Below are 26,911 nucleotides of genomic sequence, written 5' to 3'. Positions count from 1 at the left end.
TACGATGCATCCCATAATCCTATTGTGGAAAGAGGACACGGGGGGTATAAAGAACCGAGGTGGCTTTAGTGCTTCCTTCCGCGCATTAGGCCATTCACTCTCAAATGAATTTACCCGAGTGTCACCACCAGATCGCGTTCAAACTTCGAAGCATGATTATTATTATTATTAAAGTATTCCACCGATCAAGGTAGGTTTCCATGGCGTATTCAAGAAATGATCTGGGAACCTCCCCTTCCTTTAAGTACTACCCTCTTAAAATAACTGTAAGGCTTACTCCCTTTCATTCTATCTAAAATTCCTATTCTTTTCCTTCCTCTCCCACGTTTACCGAACATTCTACCCTCAAACACTGTTTTCAACATCCCCTCCCCGCTAAGTACTCGCTCCATCCATGCCTTCTGTCTTTTCCGTGTCTCATCTAAAAGCTGCCTCTCCTCACCCACCATATCCAGCACTTCGTCCTTCCTCCTCCTCTCCTTCCACTTCACTATTTCCATTCTTCGCCACACCCACATCGCGAATGTCTCTAGTATTCTCTCGTCCTACTTCCTAAGTGTCCACGTTTCTGCACCGTAACGCGCTACACTCCAGATCAGACTCTTTACCTACCTTTTCTTTAAATTCTTTCATAGCGAACCTCTCAGAAGCTCCTTCCTGTTCATGAACGCCTCCTTTGCTAATGCAATTCTCTTCTTTCAATCTAAAAATCGTATTCTCTTCCTTCCTCTACCTCGTTTACGTAGCGATCCACTCAGCAGGCACTTCCTGTTCATCAATGTCTTCTTTGCTTACGCAATTCTCTTCCAAATTTCCTTACTGCTGTAGCCGTTTTTTTTCTAATTTGCTGCCCAAATAGTTGAACTGCTCAACGTGCTCAAGTTTTTCCCCACCCACCTTTATCTTAAGTTTCAGATTCCTCGCTCGCGATGCATTACAAAACCGTATAACCTTGATCTTCTCGTGATAAATCCTCATCCCATAATCCTCCCTTCGCTCGCTTTACGCATCCTATTAAAGCCTTAAGCTCCCTCGGTGACTGGCTAATCAACTCCTGATCATCCGCGAATCTAACTGATTTTTATCAACATTCCCCCACGAAGTATGACAGAAAATGGAATTAGTTAAGCTTTTTGCTCTAGTGTCCAATGGGAAGTAATTTTCGAGATATTATCAACAGCATATACCTACTAGGGAAACGCCGAATCATATTCCGGGTCGGGTATTGAAGTGGCTAAAGAATCGATTTGGAAAAACTAGTGCTCGTTAGGGATTATGTTTCATTGGAAGGGTAGTAAGTGGGTGAATGAAAAGGGAAGGCGTATTACTGAGAATTATTTATCTGAGTATTTATTTTGCGTGCTTTTTCAATAGATCAATTGACTTCCGGATGGAATATCGGCAGAGAGTTGCAGTTTGATTGAGCACAAATATTTTTTCATAGTCTAATATAGCGGCAGGCTGGTACAGTGCTAAGCTGATATATTCTCACAAAAAAAGGTGAAGATTAATTAAGGTGGAATTAGTTTTCCTTTTTTCACAGTTTAAAATTCTTACCATTCCGAAGTAATAGTTATTTTTATTTGTCATAAATGGATTTTTCTGACCAGATAGCTTTCTGAGAAGCCATTTAACAAGACTAGTGGTTGGTAGAATAGCACCAGGCTGGTGTAGAACCAGCTTGGTGTATCATCCCTAATAACTGAAAATAGCCAAAAATATAATTATGCTGTTCCTACACTTTTTTATGGCTGTAATGCGTTTATATTTCGTAGAAATAGTGCTTTTGTTTAGTCATCAATGGATGTAGAAATCTATTTTGCTTGAAGAATACAATTTTACAATCATGTGAAAAAAATGTTCAATTCTTTCATATGCAAGGAAAGTAATTCTCCTCAGACAACTTTCAGTCCGTAAACATGTTGAAGAGTGCGAAAGATTCGTCCTCCTCCAGGAATACGTCGAAAATAGCCTTGAGGAATATGCATTTTGAAGCTCGAAGCAGAGGGCTGTCGCTCTGATCTTACATTTCCTCCGTTGCTACTAGGGCCGGCTGGCGCGGATCCTGAGAATTTTATCCCTTTGAGGAGATAAAAAAATATTCATGGATTTCTCGAAATAAATGAACTCTACTGTGCCTTCTTTTTTCCCTCACGCGCTGAAAACGTTTATCAGCGAAGTTTTTCGGGAAAGCAAGTTTACTTTTAGTGAGCTACGTGAAATGTTGAAAAATTCCACTGTAGACCAAAAAATACACTTTTGACATCTTTGAGAGGCATAGTCAGACTTTGATAGTTAAATTATGCATCTGCTACAATTCGTAAGCATAGGTTAAAAATAATCAGCATTCATGAATAATATTGCAAATTTTATCTGTAAATTAAGGTAGACTCTTTCAGTTACAAAGTTCATTTTAGCCACTACTGAACGAAATAGGCAATGTCTGATGGTATCTCGGCTAACAATTCTTTTGTTTACATTTTGTTTTACATTCACGTATATGTGGCAATTTTATTTATAAAATTTTCATTTACGTCTACTTCTGCATTGTACCGAAGGAAGCATATTGTAATGCTTTCTTTTAAAAGTATATTTCGGTGTATTTTCTCACGTATTTCAAACTTGGATGAAACTATAGGCTCTTCCACGTTTAATAGGAGCTCTTATTGACTCCAGTCTTGGTATTTGGATCTTATTTTTCCAAGATTTAAAAAATAATCGTATTTTAAAAGCTATTTATTAATTGCATAAACTGGCTGTGTGTAATATGGACAGTTTTTCTCTCTATTTGAGAATCGGGATTTGTTGTCGATACTCTCACTTATTCCATCGTGTTTTCCATTTTACCCGCATGAATTTGATGATGAGATATTTACATCACAAGTGATTGCAATTTGTTTATCTCTTCTTTTATTTCCCATCTCGTGACTGAATGAGAGGTAACATAACAATCCTCTTTCGTCGGTGGATAATTTATCGATGTTTTGTAATTAATTTTATGTAATTTTAGTAAATTTTTAATAAAAGCGTTTCTAAATTCTTATGGCCACCGCAGAATAATGAATGTTTATGTATCCAGTAAAGCAGTTATGGTATTGTTGGATATATGTGATGCGGAAAATATTATGCGAGGAAAGGTTTAGTCATTTTAAGGATTATTCATATTTTTTTCGTATATAAATCGAGCATACGACCTATACTATGTGTTATACGAAATTGAGAAAAATTTCCTTCTGCTATTTTATTTTGTTTTGGAATGAAATGAGTTTATAAAAACGATTGGCTGACTTTAGAATGCTTTTGTTGGCAGAAAATACCAATGAAATAAATATATAATTGCATCATCCTTTTATTTTCCATAAATTTGTCCAGATTAACCTTTGAAGCATAATAATTTTTAAGTTTTTCTTTGTGGCTTGAAACAATTTTATAAAAAATAAATGAGATTTCTTTTGAAATGGATGCCTATTAATCGTTAATAAAAAACTATTGGTAAAATTTTCACCGAATCATACGAAAAAAATAAATAGAATAAGGATAACTGAAGGGACTGACGCACCTTTTTAAACCAGAATGATCAGATAATACCTTTGGTTTCCAAAAACTTACAACGATCTATCGTCACTTATCTTTCCAGTCTGGAATTGCAGCCTGAGTCTGTTGACCTTATTCGGTAGATCATTCTGTATCAAATTAATCAACAAACCTCAAATGACATCACCAAATACAGAAAAGTGGGCGGAAACTTTCGCCTTTCCCTATTTTAAACTTACAAGAGAATGACTGAAAAAGGAAGATTGTTGCTCGTCGTAACTTACAAACCTAATAACTAATCGAGACTAACTTACAAACAAATAATTTATCAGAATTTTCCTTTGGAATGCGCTTCTCTACGGATACGGGGCATTAGGGTGGCCCAAAAAAAACTTTTTTTTGAAAGTTTGTGGGGCGACTTCATTTTATGGTGCAATTTCATGTATAAACGACCCACAAAAAAATTCGGCTCGATTGCACAATATTTGACCCTGCCGAAACGCGTTTAAACATTTTCGGTTAGGATGTAAGGCATTTTGCCTACTTTACAGGGGCTATTTTCCGTTTTCTCCGGTATTTGCTGCAGAAATTGTTGTTAAATAGAATAAATACAATACTTGTTGATAAAAACTATTATTACAAATCAGTTATTTTATTATTAATTCGTTAAAAATGGTTTACATAAAATTTACAACCTTTTTTTTCCGTACTTATCGAACATTCTTCTGTGCTTCTGCATCACTAATAGCAAATGCTGTCTCTCACGTTCATTACAGGTAAGGTTTTTCTGTAACAGATATTTTTTGATGAGGGACACACCCCTTTCGGCGGTGTCATTGACGACTTTAATATGTTTTATAACATTAAATCCTTTCAGGTACCTTTCATCGAAAATCCAATCTTCGGGGTCTCTTGACAAAAAGCCTTGATCAATGCCCGTAATGTCGAAGAAACGTCGAGAATTAGAGGAAACGAAATCGCTCAATTCCAAATCCTTAATGCCACAATTGGGAGGAAGTTGCGCTCGAGGGCTGCAAACATGCACTTCCTTTAAAAAAGAGTTGACCATCGCCCTCTTACAAGGCAATGAAACATTGGGATCAAACAAAGATAAGCAAACTAATGTTTCTGATAAATACCATAAATGCACTATCTGCACCTCCTTCTCAGCAAAACCCAAAGATTTCGCTGTGGCCTGAGCAACCGCTTTTATTGGCATGGATCCCCCACCGGAAGACGTCAGAGTTCGATCTAACGCAGCAGATACCATTGAGTCATTTACAATGTGAATCTTGCGCTTCTTAGGCTTGCTCGGTGTAAAGTCTGTAAAATGTGTAGTGCAACAAAAATTATATGACCTACATAAATAAAATTATTCATAAATTTTAGCTTGATAATTCATACATACAAAACTACATACCATCATCGGTGTCTTCAGCCGTGCTCGTATCGGAAGCCTCGGAAGAAACATGGTTTTTAAAGAGCTCATTCGTCTCCTTTGTACTTCGTTCTTTCGCCTTCTCCGCTGCAAGTTCCTTCTGATGATTCCTTTTACGATTGTTTTCCTGCATGGCGCACCATTCCTTATCGATGCCGCCCATATACCCAATGCGGTCACTTTGCATGCTCACGTAAAATTGGCGGTCATCATCTATTTTAATGAGCTCCATAGCTTTCTTATGACCAATGTCGAGCAGCCTGTCCAGCTTGGATGTAAATAATTGTCTCTTCATATCACTCTTCCTGCATTTGAGGCCCTTATCTTTTCCTAACCTCCTATATTCCCTATACACGTTTAATAGTTTCTTAATAACATAACGGGCGTTTTGAGTTGGGATGTTTGCTTCTGCCCAAAATTCCAGCAATGCGCTCCCCGTGTGTCTGGCGACGTCTTTGGATTTAGTAGTGCCCGGCGTGGAGTGCAGTCTAGCAAAGAAACTCTTCAAAACTTCTCGCAATGTAGGAAGTTTCCCATTTCTCGGCAAGTTTTCATCGAAACAGTCACCAACGAGCCAAATATTGGTATTCCTCCTAGTGATACGCCTATAACTCTTCTCAGCCATTTCGAAGTAAAATCACACAAACTCCTAGAAAAATAACTCAGAGACACACGGTTTCACCTCTGAAAACATGAACTGCTTTCACGAATGCTACCGCTTGTTTTGTCACTGGAGTCTTCAGGGGCGGGAGAGTCGCGCAACAATATAGCTGTGATCATGAAGTGCCGTTGTCTTCTTGCATCGTCGTAGGACAATGATGCCGCCTTGCAACATTGTTCTAATGAAGCATTGACTGAGTTTACTTTTGCCGCCAAACGATAACCGTGCTGCTTTGAACGCTTTCTTGATTACCTTTTTATCCAATTATAACGAGAATAAGCGAAATCTATCATGCCGTAGAAGGCTTTTTGTCAAGAGACCCCGAAGATTGGCTTTTCGATGAAAGGTACCTGAAAGGATTTAATGTTATAAAACATATTAAAGTCGTCAATGACACCGCCGAAAGGAGTGTGTCCCTCATCAAAAAATATCTGTTATAAGTAAGTATGGAAAAAAAAGGTTGTAAATTTTATGTAAACCATTTTTAACGAATTAATAATAAAATAACTGATTTGTAATAATAGTTTTTATCAACAAGTATTGTATTTATTCTATTTAACAACAATTTCTGCAGCAAATACCGGAGAAAACGGAAAATAGCCCCTGTAAAGTAGGCAAAATGCCTTACATCCTAACCGAAAATGTTTAAACGCGTTTCGGCAGGGTCAAATATTGTGCAATCGAGCCGAATTTTTTTGTGGGTCGTTTATACATGAAATTGCACCATAAAATGAAGTCGCCCCACAAACTTTCAAAAAAAAGTTTTTTTTGGGCCACCCTAACGGGGCATGGATAATGACAGCAGCAGAGATATCAAAGGTGGTATTTGAAATATGCCGTTGGACATTATATGAATCGCTAACTGCAGATAGGCATCATGCCCAAGTTGGACGATTTTTAAAAAAGTTGTTGCTAGGTGCAAAACTCAACGTTTCCTTCTAAAATGAAACATGTTATGGAAACATGCTCGTTGTTAATAGCATGATATGTTTACTTTTAGTCGGAAAGATTTAGTTTTGCAGTTAGCGTATCACATTGAAGAATGATGGACATCTAATAGATCGGTCGGATGAACTCTGAGGAAGCCTTAACCTTCCGTCGCGTCGGGTGCAATGGATGTGACAGGCAAAGCGCGAGTGTTTTTTTTTTCACCGTGCCACTACGCAGCATAGACCCTTGGCGCTTATACCATCTATTTGTTTTGACATACTCTATGCAGTCTCATGCTTTTCGAATTAATGCAGACAGATCAGTGTCGGATTATTTAGTATAGTTAAACAAAATGGTGGCACAACCAAGCAAAATAAAAGAATTATTAGCTAAATAATTAAGGAGAGTAAAAACACTGATATTATATAATTCACATGCTAAAATACATTGCATGTAATAATACTTAGTATAATAGGCTGAAGAGCACGTTAATTCGCACCTTGTTGGATCGGCCCGAGGCCGTATGACTGTGAGTAAAGTGATGTATACACACCAAATAAGGCATCATTTAACTGAACGTTTAGTGATAGTTTTCCGGGTTTACACCGCGTTGATTCATGTTTTTGCGGACGACAGTTTCGGGCGCGTTCCAGCTCCCGTCTTCGGGTCCAAACCCGGAAAACTATCACCAATCAACTCTCCGCGGAAGCCTCCGTAATAACTGAACGTTAACTTTAAAAATTGCGCTTCAAGCGTTAAAGGTGTACCATCGAGCCATGCTAGGAGTAAATAATGTTTTTTCACAAATGTGCTGTCATGCAAATTGCGCCTGAGCTCAGGAATTCCAATATTTGCGCCTTACGGGAGGTTAAGAAGACTAGACGGGAAGAGAAAAAACACTTTAATAAGTAGGCGTTTCACTGATACCCGAGATCTCAATTCAATGAAAAAATTAGGCCGATGGAAGGGAAAGTTAAGTTACGACGAGCAACAATCTTCCTTTTTCAGTCATTCTCGTGTAAGTTTAAAGTAAGGAAAGGCGAAAGTTTCCGCCCACATTTCTGTATTTGGTGATGCCATTTGAGGTTTGTTGATTAATTCGATATAGAATAATCTTCCGAATAAGTTCAACAGATTCAGGCTTCAATTGGTGCAAGTTAGACATATTTAAGTAAATAAAAGATCGTAGCACTTTTAAGTAAAAGATCGTAGTCTTGTACCAGATGATGGCTCAGTGAGCAACGCGTTGTACGCAGTAAAAAAATGTGGAAAAGTGCTACGATCTTTTATTTATTTAAATAGAATAATCTTCCACCGAAGCAGAGAATCACTCACAAGAGATTAACAGCAACAGTGATTCACATGTGATCACCACGGGAGATCGTGGGTCAACCGAGCGGGATGACCCGTTCGGCAAGAGTCGATTCTGTCATCAACTCTCCTGGGAAAGGGTTAGAGATCTCGGTTTTAGCGAGAATCAAGCGATAGATCGACAAACGTTAAAATAATGCCTCGTTAAGATTACGATTGTTCCAGCAATCGTTGTAACTATCGTGCATTCACACAACGATGGTTGATATCTGTGCTGCCAGCTAGTGCTGACATCTAAAGTGAACGAGAAATTGACGGTTAGCAAAGCTGTTGAGGTATGCAGGGTCAAGATATCACTGTGTTCAACGTGCTTTTAACGAATAATTCATCTTCTGTCCAGATTCTTCCTTGCTTGGACAAATTCATGAAAAAATAGAGGGAAGGGAGCTCAAGAACTTCCCTTTTCGTCTTTCTCTTGTCGCTTCCTTTTCCGGTCTCCCAGCGCCTAACCATCGTAGAGTGGCAACGTTTGGAACCACGGTAACTATCAGGACTACCAGGACATGCATTCACTCTGCTGGTTCGGCCAACTATCGTTGGCACGATCGCTCGGACAATCGTAATCTGAACGAGGCATACGGGTACCTTTCACTGGAACTTTTAAACTCTGTCACAATCGGCGAAGACTGAAAGCGTTCAAGATGCGGTTATGGAGAAAAATGAATAAAGGGAGTGGACGGAGAGGAGGAGGAAAGACGAAGTGGTGGACATGATGGGTGAGGAAAGGCAGCATCTAGATGACCTGCGGAGGAGCCATAAGGCTTTGATGGAGCGATTACTGAACGGGTAAGGTACCTATACTAAAACAATGCTATTCGGAGGAATGATAGTTAAGCGAGGGAAGGGAAGGAAGAGATTAAGATCAATTCATGAAATGAAGGGGGAAAGCCGTTATTTTGCATTGGAGAGGGCGAAATGGACGGAGAAGAAAAGGAACGACGAAGTGCTGGATATGGCTGGCGAGGATAGGTGCTTTTAGATGAGATACGGAGAAGACAGAAGATATGGACGGAAGGAGTACTTAGCGGGGAGGGGATGTTGAAAACGGTGTTAGAGGGTAGAATGTTAGGGAAACGAGGGAGGGGAAGGAAAAGAATAATATCTTTAGATAGATTGAAAGGGAGTAGGCCTTACAGTGAATTGAAGAAGGCAGTGCTGGAAGGAAAGGGAGGCTCCCAGATCACTTTTTGAGTACTCCATGGAAAACTACCTTAATCCGAAGAATACTATAATAATAATAATCCCTAAACCTTGTCAAATTTTACTCGTTTGGGGTCATCACTTTCTTTCCGTGCACATTAGCTTTTTCTTTAATAAAATCTCAATTAACTATTAAAACAGAAATATGTGAACGAGTCCATTACTGAATTTTGATATATAAGTAGTAAACGTTTAGCAGCTCATTAATCCGGAAATATTTTAATGCGTAACGGCTGTATCGATGGGGAATCAGTTAGGTGTAAATTGCGTCTCGGGAAGTGAAATCAGCTTTAGCCTTTGACATTCATTGCCGTCATCGTGGGAAGAGGACATACGGAGTTGGCGGTTTTTGTCGGAACAGCATTCGGTCCGTTGATCCCGTTCCGCTTTGGGTCACTCGGATATTGGCCTGCGATAAATTGGAGATCGTCGCAGCGGAATCGAGCGCATAAACTTTTTGCCGTCAGCCATTCATCCATTGATTGGTGTTTTAATAACCCTGAATATTGCCGATAAACGAAAATGCGGCGGTACCCTCGATCATTAAAAACGCATTAAGAGAACCCTGCTCCCACGGAATTCGTGGCACAGTACCCCGCTTATACACAGGGAGGATAAAATATGAAATGGTAAACATGGATAATTTTCGGTTTTTCGTAGGTTTTCACGGAATGTTTTTCCAATAATCTGCGACTTTTTCTTTTCCTAAATTTTATTTATTTCGTGTGTCAGTGGCGGGTCTAAAGAGTGGTCTGTAGGGGGGGGGTATAATGAGGATTTAATTTACACTTGATATAATGGCAATTTTGTCCGAACCCCCAACTACTGCTGGGAGGTTACCCCCCGGGCCTACAACCTAGCCCCATCTATTTTTTTACTCTACCACCGAAAAAAGCATCATTGGAATTTTATATCGATGTATTTTACTTAAAAAACAAACGTTCACGATCATTCATGATGTGGATAGGGTAAACCGACCCTTGCGGAGCTCAAACCCTAGGCCTCTTGTGTGACAGGCAAGGACTTTACCCCTCTGCCACCGAGACCGGCAAAGATATCGTCGGAATCCAGCGAGGTATCTTCTACTTTGGTGCGTCTTTATTTATCTCCAATACATCCATGAATAGATTATGTGATAGCGAGAGGAATAGAGAAGTGTTAGGCGTGTTGGACAAGAAGAGATATATTCTAAACGAGATGTTGTACATGTAAATGAGACCTTGCCACTGTGCCTCCAAAAGGTGTTGGGGGTGTTTCACCACAGTAGGTAATACCTACCCTCGCTAAGCATGTAACAGCAATACATTTTTGAACTCAAAAATACAAGACAAGCCATGCCCCTGGGCCATTCCACCCAAAGTCGTCCAGAGGATTGTCCCTTCGGACACCAATATCAACCCAACCCCCGGAGAATCGTATCCATTTGATCAAAAAACGAAACCCCGGAGTCTTTTGGTAATATACGCAAAGGTTTACAGTTTATAACATTGTTATAAAACTGTAATTCTACGATAGCCTTTACATTAGCTTACATATCTCGGTAAATAAGGAAGATATCAAAAGCATGCCATGGGTATTTTAAAATATATTGAAATAAAAAATATGATAACTTAATTAATAAAATGAAGAAATTTAATTCAATTTGATCGTGCTTGGTTACTTCAAGGGTCAATATTTCCAAATTTCTGGTCAAATTTGGGTTGCATGGTCTCCCTACATTTCTTTTATCCGAAGGCCTTTACGAGGTGCACCTTCTGGTGCTAGTGAGTGGCAATATTGTCACGTGGAAGCTTCTCTATGCGATTTAAATCCAATGACATTCCTCCTTTCCTATACTCATGCGGGATTACATCTATGGTGAAATATCATGTGCTCCCTGGAATAAATGTAATCAGGTTGAGGGGCGCGGATGCTCCGAGAAGGCTTTTTCCGAAGTGAACACGAATGATATTGCGTCAAATTTTCTCCACATCCGCACTCATTGTGAAGAGAGTGGTTCTAGAATGTGGGTCGGATTGAATCCGTGGAGAGGAATCTGAGGAGTTCTTGTGGATGAAAGGGAATGAAACTTGCACGGGAAAGAAACAAAAAGGTATGGTATGGTATTTGGAGGAGGTGACCGAAAACTAAGGTCATTTGCACCGTAGTGAAGGGTAGGAAGGCGGGAGGGAAACCCGGCGTCGACATTAGCCTGCTCATTAACGAAAGGTGCCGAGGGGATTACGGCTTAAGGAAGTTTGAGCACCTCGGTAAAAGTAACAAATATTTGATGAAACTTTGGTCACATATTCTTTGAAAGACTTACTTTCAATGGTCCAATTGAAAAAAGGATTCCAATGTGCCGTTTCGGAGACATTTGACGGTAAAATTAGAATAATTTGATGTGGGATCTTATGCAGTGCTGTACTTGGGAAAAAATTTAGGCGGTACTCAGCAAAATCAGTTCCAAGTTGTGCCACGAGATAACTCTGTACAAGTAAATAATCATTTTCGATTTTTATTTCTGAAATCCATTAGACAGTGGGTTCGGGGGTCCCAGGGCGGGCCCCGCAAAGGTTACGCTCTCGAGGACCGGGAACCAAGTCCGAGACTTATACGCCCGTGCCTCTCGAGAGGGGGAGGACAGAGGAAGGAAAAAGGAATGGAGGCATCGCCGCGATGAGAGCCCGACGACACCTCCAGGGGAAGGATAGGAAAGGAAGGGAGGGGACAAGGAATCCCGCACCGTCACAAAGGCGAGCGGGCCCTACTATAAGCGAAACCAAGCATACGCAATTAATATTCTACCAATCCTAGTAGATTTTCCTATGAGGAAGAAAAATCTATCGATCGAATCGGTAGATATCCATTAGAAAATTTATAGTAGGGGTATTTTTTTTACAGATTTAAAAAGATAGTTTAACCGGTGCTCTCATTACGAGTTTGGATTTCAGGGGATATGCCGTACCGGCCCTACTACAGCACTGACCTTATGCAGAAATACGATTTTTCAAGCTGGCGAAGCTGTTTGTGTCAAGAATTTGTTGAAACGGCACTCATTATAAGCAAAATTTTGTGACGAATCTAAGTATGTACGGAAAGTTATAAGTATATGATAAATTAACGGAGACATTTGCGGAAAATTGCCTGAAACCAGCAAGATGGGCGCCGGAATATCTCTGATATCAACATCGCCAAACGAAAACCACTTCATCGACTCCGCCTAAATTACGCAAATGTATTTAATTTCTCGGCTTTTACATGCGTCTTGCTGATCTTTTGCTAATAAATATATTTACTTAAGATTTACCACTTAGATTGTGAATATTTACTCAAAGTGCGTGGTCAACAGTTCAGTGTGCAAAGGTTGGAAGCAGTGTTGAAACTAGTCAAGTTTACTACTATAAATAGCTTTAAAAAAATAATTTTATAAGTGTTCATTGTGCTGAGGTGCAAAATCACGCTCACATTTCATTCCTAATTATTTTTTCTTTTGTTTAATTTTTTTTGGCGACTCTTTTGCGTAAAAAATAGGTAGCTCGTGTATATCACTTGAATTCAGCTGATTCCGCTCTAACTACTTAAACATCCCATCCAACGGTGCTGTAGCCGAAGTACTCTACCTATAGCACTCCAGCAGGGATAAGAAAACCTCTGATTTATCGCTGCCACCGTCGAACTTTGATCCTAGACCCATATAAGAAGTCAATTATCTAGTTGTCGTAGCAACCCGGTCCCATTCATTGCTAAAACCTTAAATAGAACTTCAAAGTAAAGAAAAAAAGCCATCAGACCAATAGACACTGGTTCGAAAGTAGAGAAGTTGAGGGAAATGAAAGAATATTTCTTTCAGATCAGGCCCCGCGTGCTGGACCCCATCTTAGGGCGGTGGACGGCCATGGCCAGAGGACGCCAGCACTATGGGAATGATCCAGAATTAATTACATTAATTTTAAGTATTGTTTTTTTTGCTCAATCCAGTGTTACTCATGCTGTTAAATGAGAAATCATGGAAATCAAAGGACTGATCAATTTTGGTATTGTGACTGTAAAATTCGTCAGTTTCGGGACAGGAGGGTGACAAAGATTTCCAAGCTGGAGGGCACACCGGGATACGTCCCGATGTCCCGGTGGCCCATAACGGTTGCAGATGTGGGAAAGGAAACTTCTTTGGAGATATCTGAAACACTCAATAAAGAAGGACAATGGAGGATTAGAGAAGTAATGAGAAATCGCAGTAACTATGTCCAGAAAATGGGATATTGACAGAAGTTAAGAAATTGATAATTTGATTGACAGGGCATTTCAGTAGAATAAAGGAAAAACCACGTTTGTAAAAGAAAACTAGAGGGAACAAGAAGTATCTGAAATCAAAAATTAACCACTCATCTCCCTAATAAGTCCAATGGAAACGTTATGGTACAGGAAGGTATTGCTTATTATGTTTTGACTCATGCTAAAAATATTTCAGAACGCAGCAATCAACTTGGTAACTCAACTTTAATATTTCACTCTTTGTGGTATTGTAATGATAGAAGGTCCGCTGCAAAGCAGTTAGGAAGGACAATTATGGATCAAAGCGGTGGTATCCATGGTAATACCACATGCTGTTCATCACAAGGGCATAGTTCTGGAATTGGCCCCGATTAGGGAGAACTCAAAATAGGTTGTTCCTTCTGATATCATTATGATATTTCTGTAATCATATGGTCATCATATTATCATAAGCTGAAGAGCCTTCTCAAAAGGACCGATAAAAGTCAGGGATGATGTCTTGCCCCAATCACTGAAACTTACGAAAAATGAATAATATAAGGTAGGTACCAGAAAATCAACAAATCCATCCGTGACGAATTGGTGAATATTTTCAAAGGCCGCTGGAAACTTTATGATGCTATATCATTATATAACCATAGAACACAATTTTATCAATCAGACCAACGCGGATTTTATTTTTTTTAGATTACTTGAATTATTTTCAGGCTTTCCACTATGCTAAGACCTGCACGATGGATGATGACGCGACGCTTCGTTGAGAACCTTCCCCGGTATCCTTATGGCTGGTGATCATCATGCGGAGCCTAACTTGATGGAAAACCCGAAAAATAATTCACCCAACTTATTCATTCGGAAAGCCTTGTACACTTCATTACCTAAACAGCGTATGCCGTTTTTAATTCTGAAAGATATCAGTTTCACATCACTTTCACGTATTTATATCTCAGGAATTATGAAAGTGATATCATGTCAATATCGCCATCAGAATTTAATATCACTGATAATGATGGAAAGATGACATAAAATTTCTTTTTTTTTCAAATTTTTATACGCCCACAGCAACGTTAAAGTGGTGCGACTTTAAATATCACCACTTAAAGTGATAGAACTAGACAGACTGGCTAGTTAGTATTTTTCAAAGCATCGTCACAAAAATCAGTTTTCCGATAATGGTGTCGAATAGATTTCTTCTTTTTTCATTTAAGGGCCGCTTAATTTTGGTCTGATAAAGGTTTCACCAAGTGATATCTATTTTATATCAAAATGATGTAGCTGTTATATATCTCTTTAGTGACTAAAAATTATCACTTTCGACGCGTAAAAGACATCAGCAATTTCGATATAAAGGTCATTCCATTTCAAATCACCCAATATAAATAAAATTTGTTAATTGACATTATTCCGATTTTTTTATAATTGGTTCCCTACAAATAGACAATCACAAAACGCCATTTGAAAAAAATTACAAGCCATACTTTTTTGGCAGCCATTTTTAAAATGACGGCTGAGCAAATTTTCAAGAAAAACGTGGTTTGCATAAAATTTAATTTCGAAGCTATTTTAAGAGATATCAGAATAATTTAAAAACCATTGTGTTTATCATGAAAAAAAATTGGAAACCATTAAAAAAAATTTCTATCGTTAAAGACAGTCAGTCAAAATCTTTCCGCAAAAACTCGGGAAAAATTTGTCAATACTATCTTTTTAACGCCAAAAATTTTATGAAGGAAACGAGACTCAATAATAAATTGTTATTTCTGAGTTGAATACATAAAAAAACTACTTGCAGTAAAAATTTATATCCTTGATATTGATTTATAAGTCAATATCAAGAATATATCAACATGCTGCTTGAGTTGATTCACGCTTAACATAAGTGATTTTGCATACCGTCTGGGTCATGTTAATTCCACAAAGAAATTGGACATGTGAACCTCCTCTACATCCCTGGCAGGAGATGAGGAATTCATAGTCTCTGGTGAATCGTATTTTCCAGCGAATCGTCAACGTCATTTCCCGGCATTCTCTCTGACGCTGGGGGAACTGTCGACGCGAGTTTACATTCACTTGTTCTGGCAGTTAATGAAGCCGGACAACTTGATCACCGACAGTAATACCATTCTGCGCGTGGATTGAAATTTTCTCCGTCACTGACACAGTTTTCCGTCGGAAGAGTGCCATTTCCCGTAGTTTTGACGTGAGCGCTCGAGATACAGCCCTAGGGATATCTTTTCTGCCTTGAACTCTTTCCTGAGTGAGCGAAAGATAACGTATCTGCTCCAGCACTCGTAAACACAGATTATGGATAAGTTTTCCCGGAAGTATTAATAAAAAAAGTGGTTAAATTGATTTTTCATCCTTATTACTCATCCGCGTCATTATTTCACAGAATTTTAACAATGCCGCTTTATGTATTAAAATAGAAAAATTTGTTGAAGTGATATGTCAGCAAATTATATCGTAATCCGGCTGCCAAATCAACGTTATTATTAATCTTAATCTTCATTAACTGCTCCAATTTTTAGATAAACAGGCTGTTTATGTTTATGCGTTGTAGATTGTGATGGTTTTCCGTTTGTTTTTCGTAATTTAAGTAATTATATGCTAACTCAATATTCATATGATCATTAAAATTTTCGCGTTCAGTTACGGCAGACGTAGTGTGGACGCCCTCGGAGACAGCAGAGGGTAAATTTTTTCCACCTAGAATTAGCGAAGAATGTCGTACTATAGCACTAAGAGAAACAGATTATGGATAAAGTTTTCCCGAAATATTTGTCAAATGAGGTGTAGGATTGATTTGGTACGTGACTACCCTCCATTCTTTGTATCGACTGGGGCAAATTTATGAAAATAAATTCACTTAAATTTGAAGTTTTTGAGGTAACCCGAGTTATTTTCGGGTTTCCCATTAAGTTCAGATCGAACCCCTCGATGGATGCCGAAACGACGCGTCGTTTCTTTGCGATGTCCTCATGACAGATGATCGTCATGCATTTTGAAGTTAATGGCTTAATCGATTGCTAATTTAAATTAAAATAAAAAATGAAAAGGGTTGTCAAGGGTTTACAGTTGTTTATTAGTTACTGGATAAAAACAATCAGTCAAAGAGACAACAACAACGTGTATGATTAAAGACTAATTAGATCATTATTTACGCTAATACTGTGTCTAATAGTTATTTATGGAGCAAGAGAAGAACTAAATCCACTAATGCAAATCCAAATCCTGTGAGAAATCCAAAAAGAATTTACCCAACTTATTCATCGGGAAATCCTAATATAAGTTATTACCTTCATTGTTTAAGTAATTGATCAGCGAAAGATAAATTACTCCTGCTCTAAATATTGGCTCATAAAAAGTAGCATTAAATTTTAATTAATAACTTCGCAGTTTTGAGACATTTACAGAAAAAAATTGGTCTGATCTGGTTGCCCTTCATTATGTAGGACAGACTTGGAGGAGATTTAAAGATCTAGTGATTGAACACAGGAATTTTTATCAATAATGATGAAAAATCATGTTTTTGCTAAACATTGGAACTATTGTAAACATTTTAGTAACTTTGATTTTGATATTTTACATTGTATAGAGAAAGGGCAAAAGCTGGACTTTTACGAGAGATTGGAAATTGTTAACAGCCCGCATAATCTTTGTAACGATGAAGTGTATTCTTCCCAATCGCCTCTTTTAACCCTGAACATTCCTCGCCGCTCTGTGAATATATAGATGTTTTTAATTTCTGACCTTCACCAACACCCGCTCCTTTCCTGGTTTCTATGACTTCTCCTCCTACCTCCCCCATTCACTGCATTTACATGAATCCTCGTCCCCCCCTCCTTCAAAGACCTTCCCTAATACCCATCTTTTTAGTCAAATTGTCTCCCCCCTCCCTTGCTATCCTTTCCACCCCTCCCTTCTCTTGCTGGACGGTATATATAGAACTTGGAAAGCAAAATTTGTACCTTGATAATGACACTACATGTTGAAACCGGGTTGGTACTTTAAATTAAATTGTAAATAAAATTGTGCGGAAATATACCACTTTAGTTTATTCTCATGGATATAAAACATTTCCACCAGATATCGCCGGACACTGTGAATTAAGTTACTTTTTATTTTATTTTTGTTTATATGAGAATTCTCGGAGGGGTTCCGATAAGACTTATTCCCATACGTCAGGATGATTTAAAGTCTTTAATTGCTTATGATTATGTGGCACTTATAGGGACTGTAATTGGTGGTTTATTCAACTTTGACTTATTGAGGATTAAGTGGCTTATATACTTTAATATTATGGCTCATGGTCTTTCTGCTACTGGTACATTTTGTTTAGCTAATACTGTATTTCTTAAGTATGTACGTTTTAATATTAGTGGTCGTTTTTTAATAAGTGTTAATAAATTTAATGCCTAGAATGTCTTAATCATGATTTTTAAAAATTTCATCTTTCCATATGGCTGCTCCTCCTATATTAAATTTTCTTGGCGAAATTAGATTTTTAAATAGCCTTGTCAGTTGAAGTTGGGTTTTAATGTTCGGTTTAGCTTTTTTATGTTTTTTTTTTAGAGTTTCTTACATTATTTATAGCTACCTGCCTGACGAAAGGAGTACTGATGGATTATTATATGTTTTCCGGAGTCTGTTCCTGCCATTGCCGCAACGAATTCTATCGTACGCTTGCGACGGCGTACAAGTTTTCAAAAACAAAGACGGGCGCCCACTCTCTGCAGAGCAGCATCAATCTGTGCTCCAGCTGAGCCCCACGCCCATTACTCCCGCATCTACTCATTGTCTCCCGCACTTTGTTGACCCTCTTGACTCGAATTCACGCCCCAAGTGCATCAAGTTCGTCCGTCGCGGAATGCTATGCAATCGATCAGTCTGCCTCGGCGGCCGCGAAATCGCCTGAATTATTGGGAGACCCACGGGCACAAACACAAGGCCGACTCTTCTAGTCCTTGTTTTTGACGTCCGAGTCCTGCTGTGTGCGATCGACGGTGTTTTGCAGCTTTTCGCAATCCATTCACGGATGAGATCCAACGTGCGTTCCGCCATCGTGAGAGCATATGTTATGGCTTAAAAAAAGTCTCCTTGCAAAATGGAGTCACTTACGCTTGTAAAAAAATTTTGATTTCCTCTATTTCTGTAATTTGTTCCTAGTCCACACATTATTATTATTATAGTATTCTACCGATTAAGGTAGGTTTCCATGGAGTATTCGAGAAGCAATCTGGGAGCCTCCCTTTCCTTCCAGCACTGCCTTCTTTAATTCACTGTAAGGCCTACTCTCTTTCAATCTATCTAAAAAACCTATTCTTTTCCTTCCCCTCCCTCGTTTACCCAACATTCTACCCTCCAACACCATTTTCAGCATCCCCTCACCACTAAGCACTAACTCCATCCATACCTTCTGTCTCCTGCGCATCTCATCTAAAAGCTGCCTCTCCTCGCCAACCATATCCAGCACTTCGTCGTTCCTTTTCCTCTCCGTCCATTTCACCCTCTCCATTCTTCTCCATACCCACATCTCAAATGCCTCCAATCTTCTCTCGTCTTCTTTCCTCAGTGTCCACGTTTCCGCACCGTAGAGAGCTACACTCCAAATCAAACTCTTCACCAGCCTTTTCTTTAAACTCTTACACAACGATCCTCTCAGAAGCTCCTTCCTGTTCATGAACGCCTCCTTCGCTAATGCTATTCTCTTCCTGATGTCCTTACTACTGTATCCGTTTTCCTCTAACGTACTGCCTAAATAGTTGAATTGCTCAACCTGCTCAAGTTTTTCACCACCCACCTTTATCTTGAGTCTCACATTCCTTGCTCGTGATGCTTTACAAAACAGCATAACCTTAGTTTTCTTAGTCCACACATAGGGAGGTGAAAATTGGGACTATGTAATGTCATATGCTATCAACCATGATCCCTGACAGCCATTGCTAATGGAAAAGGAAGTAAAAAATAAAATCTAAATAAACAATAAATAAATATGATCTCAGTGCCGTATACTTTGAGAGAAAAATAAAAAAGCCCTAATTATGTTGTTACCATTTTTCGTAAACAATATTACTAAAAAACGTCGTTGAACATATTCATTAAGTGCGTTGAAGAAAGTATTTTAATGGAAAACAAATTGATTTATATTGTATAGGTTTTGGTAAGTCGATTACCTACATTAAATAATACTACCGCAAACATTCCTCTCCTCAAAATCCAAAGATTTCAGCGATTGAGATGCAATTTTATTTGTTAGAATACTGGTAGTCTCAACTGGATGTATAAAATTCTCCCAAAGCTCGTCCTCCTTGCGAGAAAATTTTTCACTATTTTGGCGGATTGTGGAAGTAATATTACGCCACGTGGAATCGTTAGATTTTAGCTACGGGCGTAATAATACCCTATACATCTTTTGAAAAATCGTAGTTTGTCATTTTTTGGCGAAGTTTTAGTTTTGGAAACCTCTAAATAATCAAATGAAAAAAAAACAAAAGCAAAATTCATCATTCAGAATGATACCAAATACCTACTCCTCGCATCAAAGGTTGGTTATTTAGAAATACAATACTAAATTATTCAAAATGACCAGGACTAGGGTACAGATCAACAGCACAGTAAGTGACGTTAGCATTTAGTTAAACAGGTGACCTTAGTTGAATACATCGCTAACCACGATTTTCATATTCCAAAAAACAATTAACTTGACAGAGAACTGACCCTCGTCCGTCAATATCGATCAGTGCTGAGTCAATCGATTCTACTCCGATTCACAAAAGAACTTCAACATCACCTTTCTTCGCCTAGGGACGATAGGTCCTCATAACACTCCCAGTTTGAGGCATCGAAAAACATTTCCATCTCCACGTGTGGAAGGTCGTATTCCCTCAACATACCATCCCCGCTACGTACCTACTCGCTCCATCCCCTCTGTCTTCTCCGTATCTCATCTACTGGGAAAGAGGAAGTCAAATTTTGTCAGATCATGCTAGGGGTACGAACCGTCTTCAAGCTGTTGTTTTAACGTCCGAGCCCAGCAGCGCGATTGAAGTTTTGCAGCTCTTGAAATTCACTTATGAATGCGGTACATCGCCGCACCTACTTTTTTGCCTTTCAACATACTCGCTTGATGGACAAGGGGACCTCTCGATAATCATAGAGGTCAACGATACCGTCTTTATGCGAGATAATTCGGTTTGAAGATGGAGGATTTTGTGCTTCCGACACCAATTTCATAGTGCGAACAAAAGAAGAGCTCTGACCTCCGGGAAAATATTTCAATTATAGCATTCGATTTACGTTTGACTCCGTATAATAATTCAACGCGGAATGAATTGAGTGAATTCCAAAAGTAGTGCTGAGGGAGGACTTCAGCAAAAACTTGAAATGTCTAGTAAGTAGAATTTGTGATATTTTTTCTACAAGACCTTAAATTTTGTTGCATTCAAATGCAATCATAACAAATATCTAGCCTTGCTCAGTAATGTGAGTGCTTCAAACTTACGGTGGGAAAAGTTTTTGTTCAATGGTTATGTGAAATAACTAATTTAAAAAGAGCTCAAAATTTTACTTTAAAATTAATTTACTGAGTTTTTGAGACTAGTTTACTATTATATGCTACGTATGAAAATTGCTGAATAAGTAATTGAATTCTAAAAATTATGGTGCATATAAATCCGAAGTTTTTATAACCGTTTATCCAAATAAAGTGATATAAATTTTATTTTTGTTGTCAAAAATACTTACCTTTGACTTTGTTTAAATGAATTGTTATCACCTAAGATACATTATGAAGATAATTTATTGCGCCGGGCGTAAAAAGTTTAATGGTTCGGAATACTCAAAATCGATGCTGAGGTGAAAATGAATTCAAGCTTTAGGTTAATTTCCCGTATGACTATTACAAAACGGGATATTAAAAGCTTTGAAAATAAATAAATAATTGCTCTTATGGGCTTGGAAACAATGGTTACGATATTTTCTCTGATTTTGAGAAACAGAAGGAAGGATGGAGGAATTAATGTAGTCATTTGGTAAAAAAATATATGAATTATTTATAAGGATTTCGAAGGGTAAAAAAGATATCAAAAGAAAATTCATTCTACTGTAAATCCAATTTTTTGTTTGTTTAATCCTTTTCTTTCTTTTTATGCAAACTTTTATCTATCGAATATCCCTTTCAGTTAAAAAATCATATTTTCATTCGTAGGTAGCTCGTGTTTTGTTAGATAGTCAATCCGCCGCCGTTATTAAAACAGTCGCTCGCTTATTTGATTTAAAAGAAAAAAATTCAAGTAAAAACTTCTATGAAAAATGGCTATGGTATTCCCAGCACAAAAATAAACCCTGTTTAAGTCAATTTAACGCAGAGACTTCGTAAAAAATGGAATTTTCGCCCGCGCCACTAGATTCCGTTTCATATCCCTCCCTCTTTACCTAATTCGATATTATCTTTCCAAAGTGTATTTATCTCCATCTCAGCTTTTTTATGATGGATCTCGTATTCCAGGTAGTTCTCACAATTTGTCAATTATCTTATGTATAATCTCCAACGTAGTACGTACTTCTTTGGGTTTAGAACTAGTAGTTGATATCACTCGATTTTACATATCATTACGACGCTTGTGTACTTAATTGTACCGATTTTTTTTTCCTTTTAATTTTATATTTATACCAATATTTACCCAATTAGGTCAATTAAATTAATTTTTAGGGATCCATAAAGAACTTCCAAGCACTTCAAAGTGTCAAAAACTGACAAGTAATATTTTTGGAATGCATTGACTTTTAAATGAATACTTTCATGGCAAAGTTAACTTATGTGTTACTCACTTGCAGGTTAAAGTAAGAGTACATATATGAAAAATGAAAATCATGCTCTATTACCCTTGTTCCTTTTCCTATCCCTCCATATTTCATACCTCATTTTCCTCGTCACCCACCTCTGAAACGCCTCCAGCATTTTCTTCTCCTCATTTCTCTACGTCCATGTATTCGCCACTAGAAAGAGATCACTTCAGATGAGGCTCTTCAATAGCCTTTTCTTCTAACTTGTGAATAACGTTCCTCTCTCGAACCCATAATTCCCTATATTCATAAACCCCTCCTTTTCCAATGAAATTCCTTTTCTGATGTTATATTTACTGCTGCTATTCTCTCATTTGCAGGTCGCATAATTAATATTGTTCCACCTATTCCAGTTGGTGGCTATCTTTTTTATGTCTGGCCAAAGATTCCATGCTTTGTTGACCTGATACCGCCTTAAACTTAAACTTAGAAGTGTTAATGCGTTCTATTGAATACCTAGATACTCATTTCTGGAGCGTTGCACGAGGACATGAATATTATCTGCCAATAAAGGATCCATCTTGAAATTTCATCCAACTTGAGACCGCATTAAAAAAATTAATTTAGTAGCAATTCTTAAAATGAATTATTTAATAGAAAATAATTATTTTGGAGCCTATTAAGGAAAGGTAAAATTATCTTTCTATCGAGGGTATAAGGCCAAGAGGTTAATGGTTTTAGATTTATAGCATAATTTTTTAAAGCTATGTGCAATTGCTCCAAAAATACATTGATACATTGCACCAGGTTTTATGGTTCATAGGTTTTCCTGCGATCCCGCTGGCTGTCATTAGTTGTTATTACTTTAAGTTCCTATCTCTTCTCAGTAAATGCCACTATGGTTCATCCTCCTCATTAAACATGTACCCTTGCTATTCTGTAATATTTCCCTAAATTTCTGGCTCGGCCAGAATTTTGATGATACCGGTAAGGTATTTCCTTCAGTAAAGAGCCTATGTGTAGTATATATTGAAACGAAGAAATTGCTTCTACAATTTGCTTACGCGAGATACAATTCCAAGTTCGATTTGTAGTTTCACGAGTCCTCAGATTTATTTTTATTCAATTTTTGCGGCGGATAACGAAGGAAACTTGTACGATGAGGAAAGAACCTTTTATTTTTTTTCAATGAAAGCTGTTATCAATTGAAATGATGATGAATATTTTATAGCCGTATCAATTTATATACAATGGGTCGCGTCTAGGGAAATGTCTATTCAATAAGAAATCATTAAAAACAGTTTGAACACAAAGTTCTCAGATCATTATCTTGATCGTAGATTCCTCAATCCATTTGTTTGAAATATTTTTCTTGAAAAATTAAGGAGGCGTTTCCAGGGGCAGAAGGATAGAACGCTGGTCCGCTGAACGCTGATCGCATAATGACGTACATAGGTACATGTGTAAAGCATAAAGCAATTTAGATGTATGATGCATGCTTTTATATTCGTTTTTACCGCATGTATTTGCAAAATTGATAAAATAATGAGCCATTTAAATTCAAATAGGTAATCGATTTTCGCCTCAAACTAAATCTCGAGAGACCGTTTTGCAAAAATTATGCGCGTTTTATATGAATTTAATTTTTTTCCAGAATATAGTACCTTGAATCATATTTGTATAATTTGTAATTCCATATATTCATCCACCAAATCATTGAGCCATGATTTATTGACTATTTTAAACCAATGGCTTTCCAACTTCATTTCTTAAAGTGGGCCTTTCTTTCTTATAGTGGGGTATGAGATGTTTTACAACTACATAACAATTCAATAAAATCAATTGACAGAGATACAGAAAAACACGAAGAAATGGCTCGGTAAGTTCTAGCACAAAAAAATGAGAAAAAAAACAAAATGTAAACTTATAAAAACTTACACATACACTTATATCCCGAATGCGGATACCTGGGAATGCAGCCGCCCAAATTTCCACGCATGGGAAATACATTTAAATACATACATGATGCATTGTTTTCTGTTTTTGGAAAAAGCGCGTTTTTTTACAAAAAAAAAATATTTTTACATTTTACATACCTACGTAGTTTCAATTTCCATTCATAGGTGGCATTGGGGTTGCTCCGAGTTCGGTACGTTTGTTTTTTTTAAATTTAATTTTCGAGATGTGGTTTTAATGTGGGTTTCGGAGTGGTCGTGATGGGGTTTGGGTTGGGATGAAGGTTTTTTGGTTGGAGGAGAGAGGAAGAGCATGGAGGGGAGGGAATCGCGGGGATCAATAACGGACCGCCTGTTTCGCTCAACGGAGTAGGTAGGGGAACGGTGGGAAAAGAGGAGAGGGCGTTGGAGGAGTTTGTGATGCGTTGGGTGTGGGATGCGTGAACCAACGTATGTTTCACGGTTAAGGTTTCCATGGTAGCATCCATATTCCGCACATTTTATTGCCGCCTAAGAAAGGGTCGAAAAAAAAAGGTCCACTAATCCGTTCGTCTGTATTCCGCAAATGACCAGTAGCCCCTTGTGGTGGCGTAGCCTGGATTTTGAAATGGGGCGGGGTTTACCGTAGATTTCTGGGCCCTTCCGGGCAGGGATGGCAAGTGAAACGAAACGAAAATGTTTCGTTTCGATCCGGATGGAAACGAAAATACAGTTGTTACATAAGACAATTGTTTCGGCTGGAAAGGTCATGGCATCAGTGTTCTGGGATGTGGAGGGGATTCTGCTTGTAGATTATCTCCCCCCTAGGCAAACAATTACTGGAGAGCACTACGCTAACCTCTTGGACATATTGTAGCGAAATATACGGGAAAAAGACGAGGGTTAGCAAGGAAGAAAAAGGCATCTTCCATCAAGAAAATGCGCGCCCGCATACACGTACCATCGCATTGCAAAATTACTCGAACTAAGGAATGAATTTGTCCCACAATCTCCTTATTAACCTGATATGGCTCCGTCAGACTTTTATCTCTTTCCAAAACTGAAAATTTTTCTTGCCGGACGAAGATTTACTTCCAACGAAGAACAAATAGCCGGAGTTGACAACTATTTTGCAGGCTTGGAGGAATATCATTTTCGAGATGGGATCAAGGCATTGGAACATCGGTGGGATTAATGCAAAAATGTAAAAGTAGACTACATTGAAAAAAGTTTTCAGTGATGTAAATACTTTTTTTAATATTCCATTCCGACAACTTTTCAAACCACCCTCGTAAAATCACCAAGGAGTTTAGTATCAACCTGGGACGAACTTTAATCCCAGGAACGGAACTAAATTAATCGAAACTCCGCTGCTCATAGTTAAGTTTCGATCCCAAAAGTTGAGTGGAGGGGGATAGGAGGGAATAGATTCGACCCATTAAGTGTGACATAGGTGTAGAGAGCATTGATTTTAAAAATCTAATGGGCAGTTTGTGTTCACCGTTCTCCTGCTATACTCTGTTCATTTTATCTTTGCGGGTGAGCTGGTGTGGCCAAAGCAAGTGGAGATGATGGGAGGGAAAGTTTCCCGACAAGTGACTTTGCCTTTGCCAATCAACAAACAGTGGGCGTGGCCTCAGTGAGTCGCTCTCAGACCTCCGCCGAGTGAACATCGTGAATCTGCTCGTGGAGCAGTGTTGCCAAACCTCATGCGTTCTCCTAGTATGTGACTAAGTATGCCTTCCACCAAGGGTGCCCCATTCAGCGCGGTAGCTGACAATGTCATGGGCTTCTGTGAAAGGATTATCCCCAATACATTCCAAATGAGTAGGTATATTGTCTCGGCGCCGGGGCCAAAATACATGTGGCCACCTATGAATCGCACGTTTCCTGTGACAAAGTAGGGCGGCAACTTACATTTGGCAACTTTATGTTCGCTGATCCTCTTTCTCTCGGTACTGCCCATCCCGTATCAGCGAACCCATCCGAGAGTGTACGGGCTCTCACGAAAGCTCACCCGCAGACATGAAGTGAATAGACTATAGTGGTAAAAATATGAGTGCCCCATGCATCTGATGGCGGTAGGCCGAACTTCTACTTCATTTAACCATACTTTGTACTCGGTGTGTAGGTAGAAACTAAACTGTTCGAAGGTGAAGAACGTGGTCTCTCTGGTGCGAATCATTATCTACGTTTTATTTAATCTAGTTTCAACCCGAAGTAGTTTTGACTGCGATTTCATTTCGACCGTGAGTTTAGCTCCCCGGGTTTCAATCCACTTCGTTTCGTTTCTACATTTCGCTCCTGAGAACGTAACTATTGAAGTTTTACTGGTTTTGACTTTCATGTACGTTCTATTGCTATCCCTGCTTCCGGGGTGCATGGAAAACACCACAGGGAAAAGGAGGGTCCGGGGAAAAGGTTTGGGGTGTTGGATGTTGAATACGTGATTTTTAGGTCTCAAAAAGAGTAAGTATGTACAAGTATTTTCATTAAAATAAAGGAAACGGCAGTGCTGTTACTGCCTGCTCATCCAGTCTTTTTTCGTTACTTGTTTAATTTATTAGACCTTGAATTTTTGAAAATATACGGAGTAGAATATAAAACATTTGACCTTACCTCAAAGTCGAAAATTTTTCGTCGTTATTTTATTATACCAGGACAACAATTTTTTTATTTGAAATAGATATAAATTTTGAATAGGGACAACTCTGTGTATACTGAATATTTGAAAACGATGTCTATACCAGCCTAAGCACCGCAGGCTAACAAGCCACAGGTGTGTAAAATTCTCTTGGCGTCGAC

The 26,911-nt window shown here is 38.4% G+C and overlaps 1 protein-coding gene across 1 annotated transcript in view; it reads right to left on the bottom strand.

Moving 5' to 3' along the window:
• LOC124155162 overlaps positions 1–5,597 on the bottom strand; it is a 41,959-nt gene extending 36,362 nt beyond the window's left edge. The window contains exons 1-2 of the mRNA XM_046528879.1: positions 4,955–5,597; positions 4,674–4,857 (exon numbers count right to left, since the gene is read on the bottom strand). Coding sequence (XP_046384835.1) covers positions 4,674–4,857; positions 4,955–5,597 — 827 coding nt within the window. The remainder of the gene's footprint in view (positions 1–4,673; positions 4,858–4,954) is intronic.
• Positions 5,598–26,911: the final 21,314 nt, after the last annotated feature.

This window comes from Ischnura elegans, chromosome 3 (genome assembly GCF_921293095.1).
Source record: "Ischnura elegans chromosome 3, ioIscEleg1.1, whole genome shotgun sequence".
NCBI lineage: Eukaryota > Metazoa > Arthropoda > Insecta > Odonata > Coenagrionidae > Ischnura > Ischnura elegans.
This window is presented reverse-complemented; position numbering and strand designations above follow the sequence as displayed.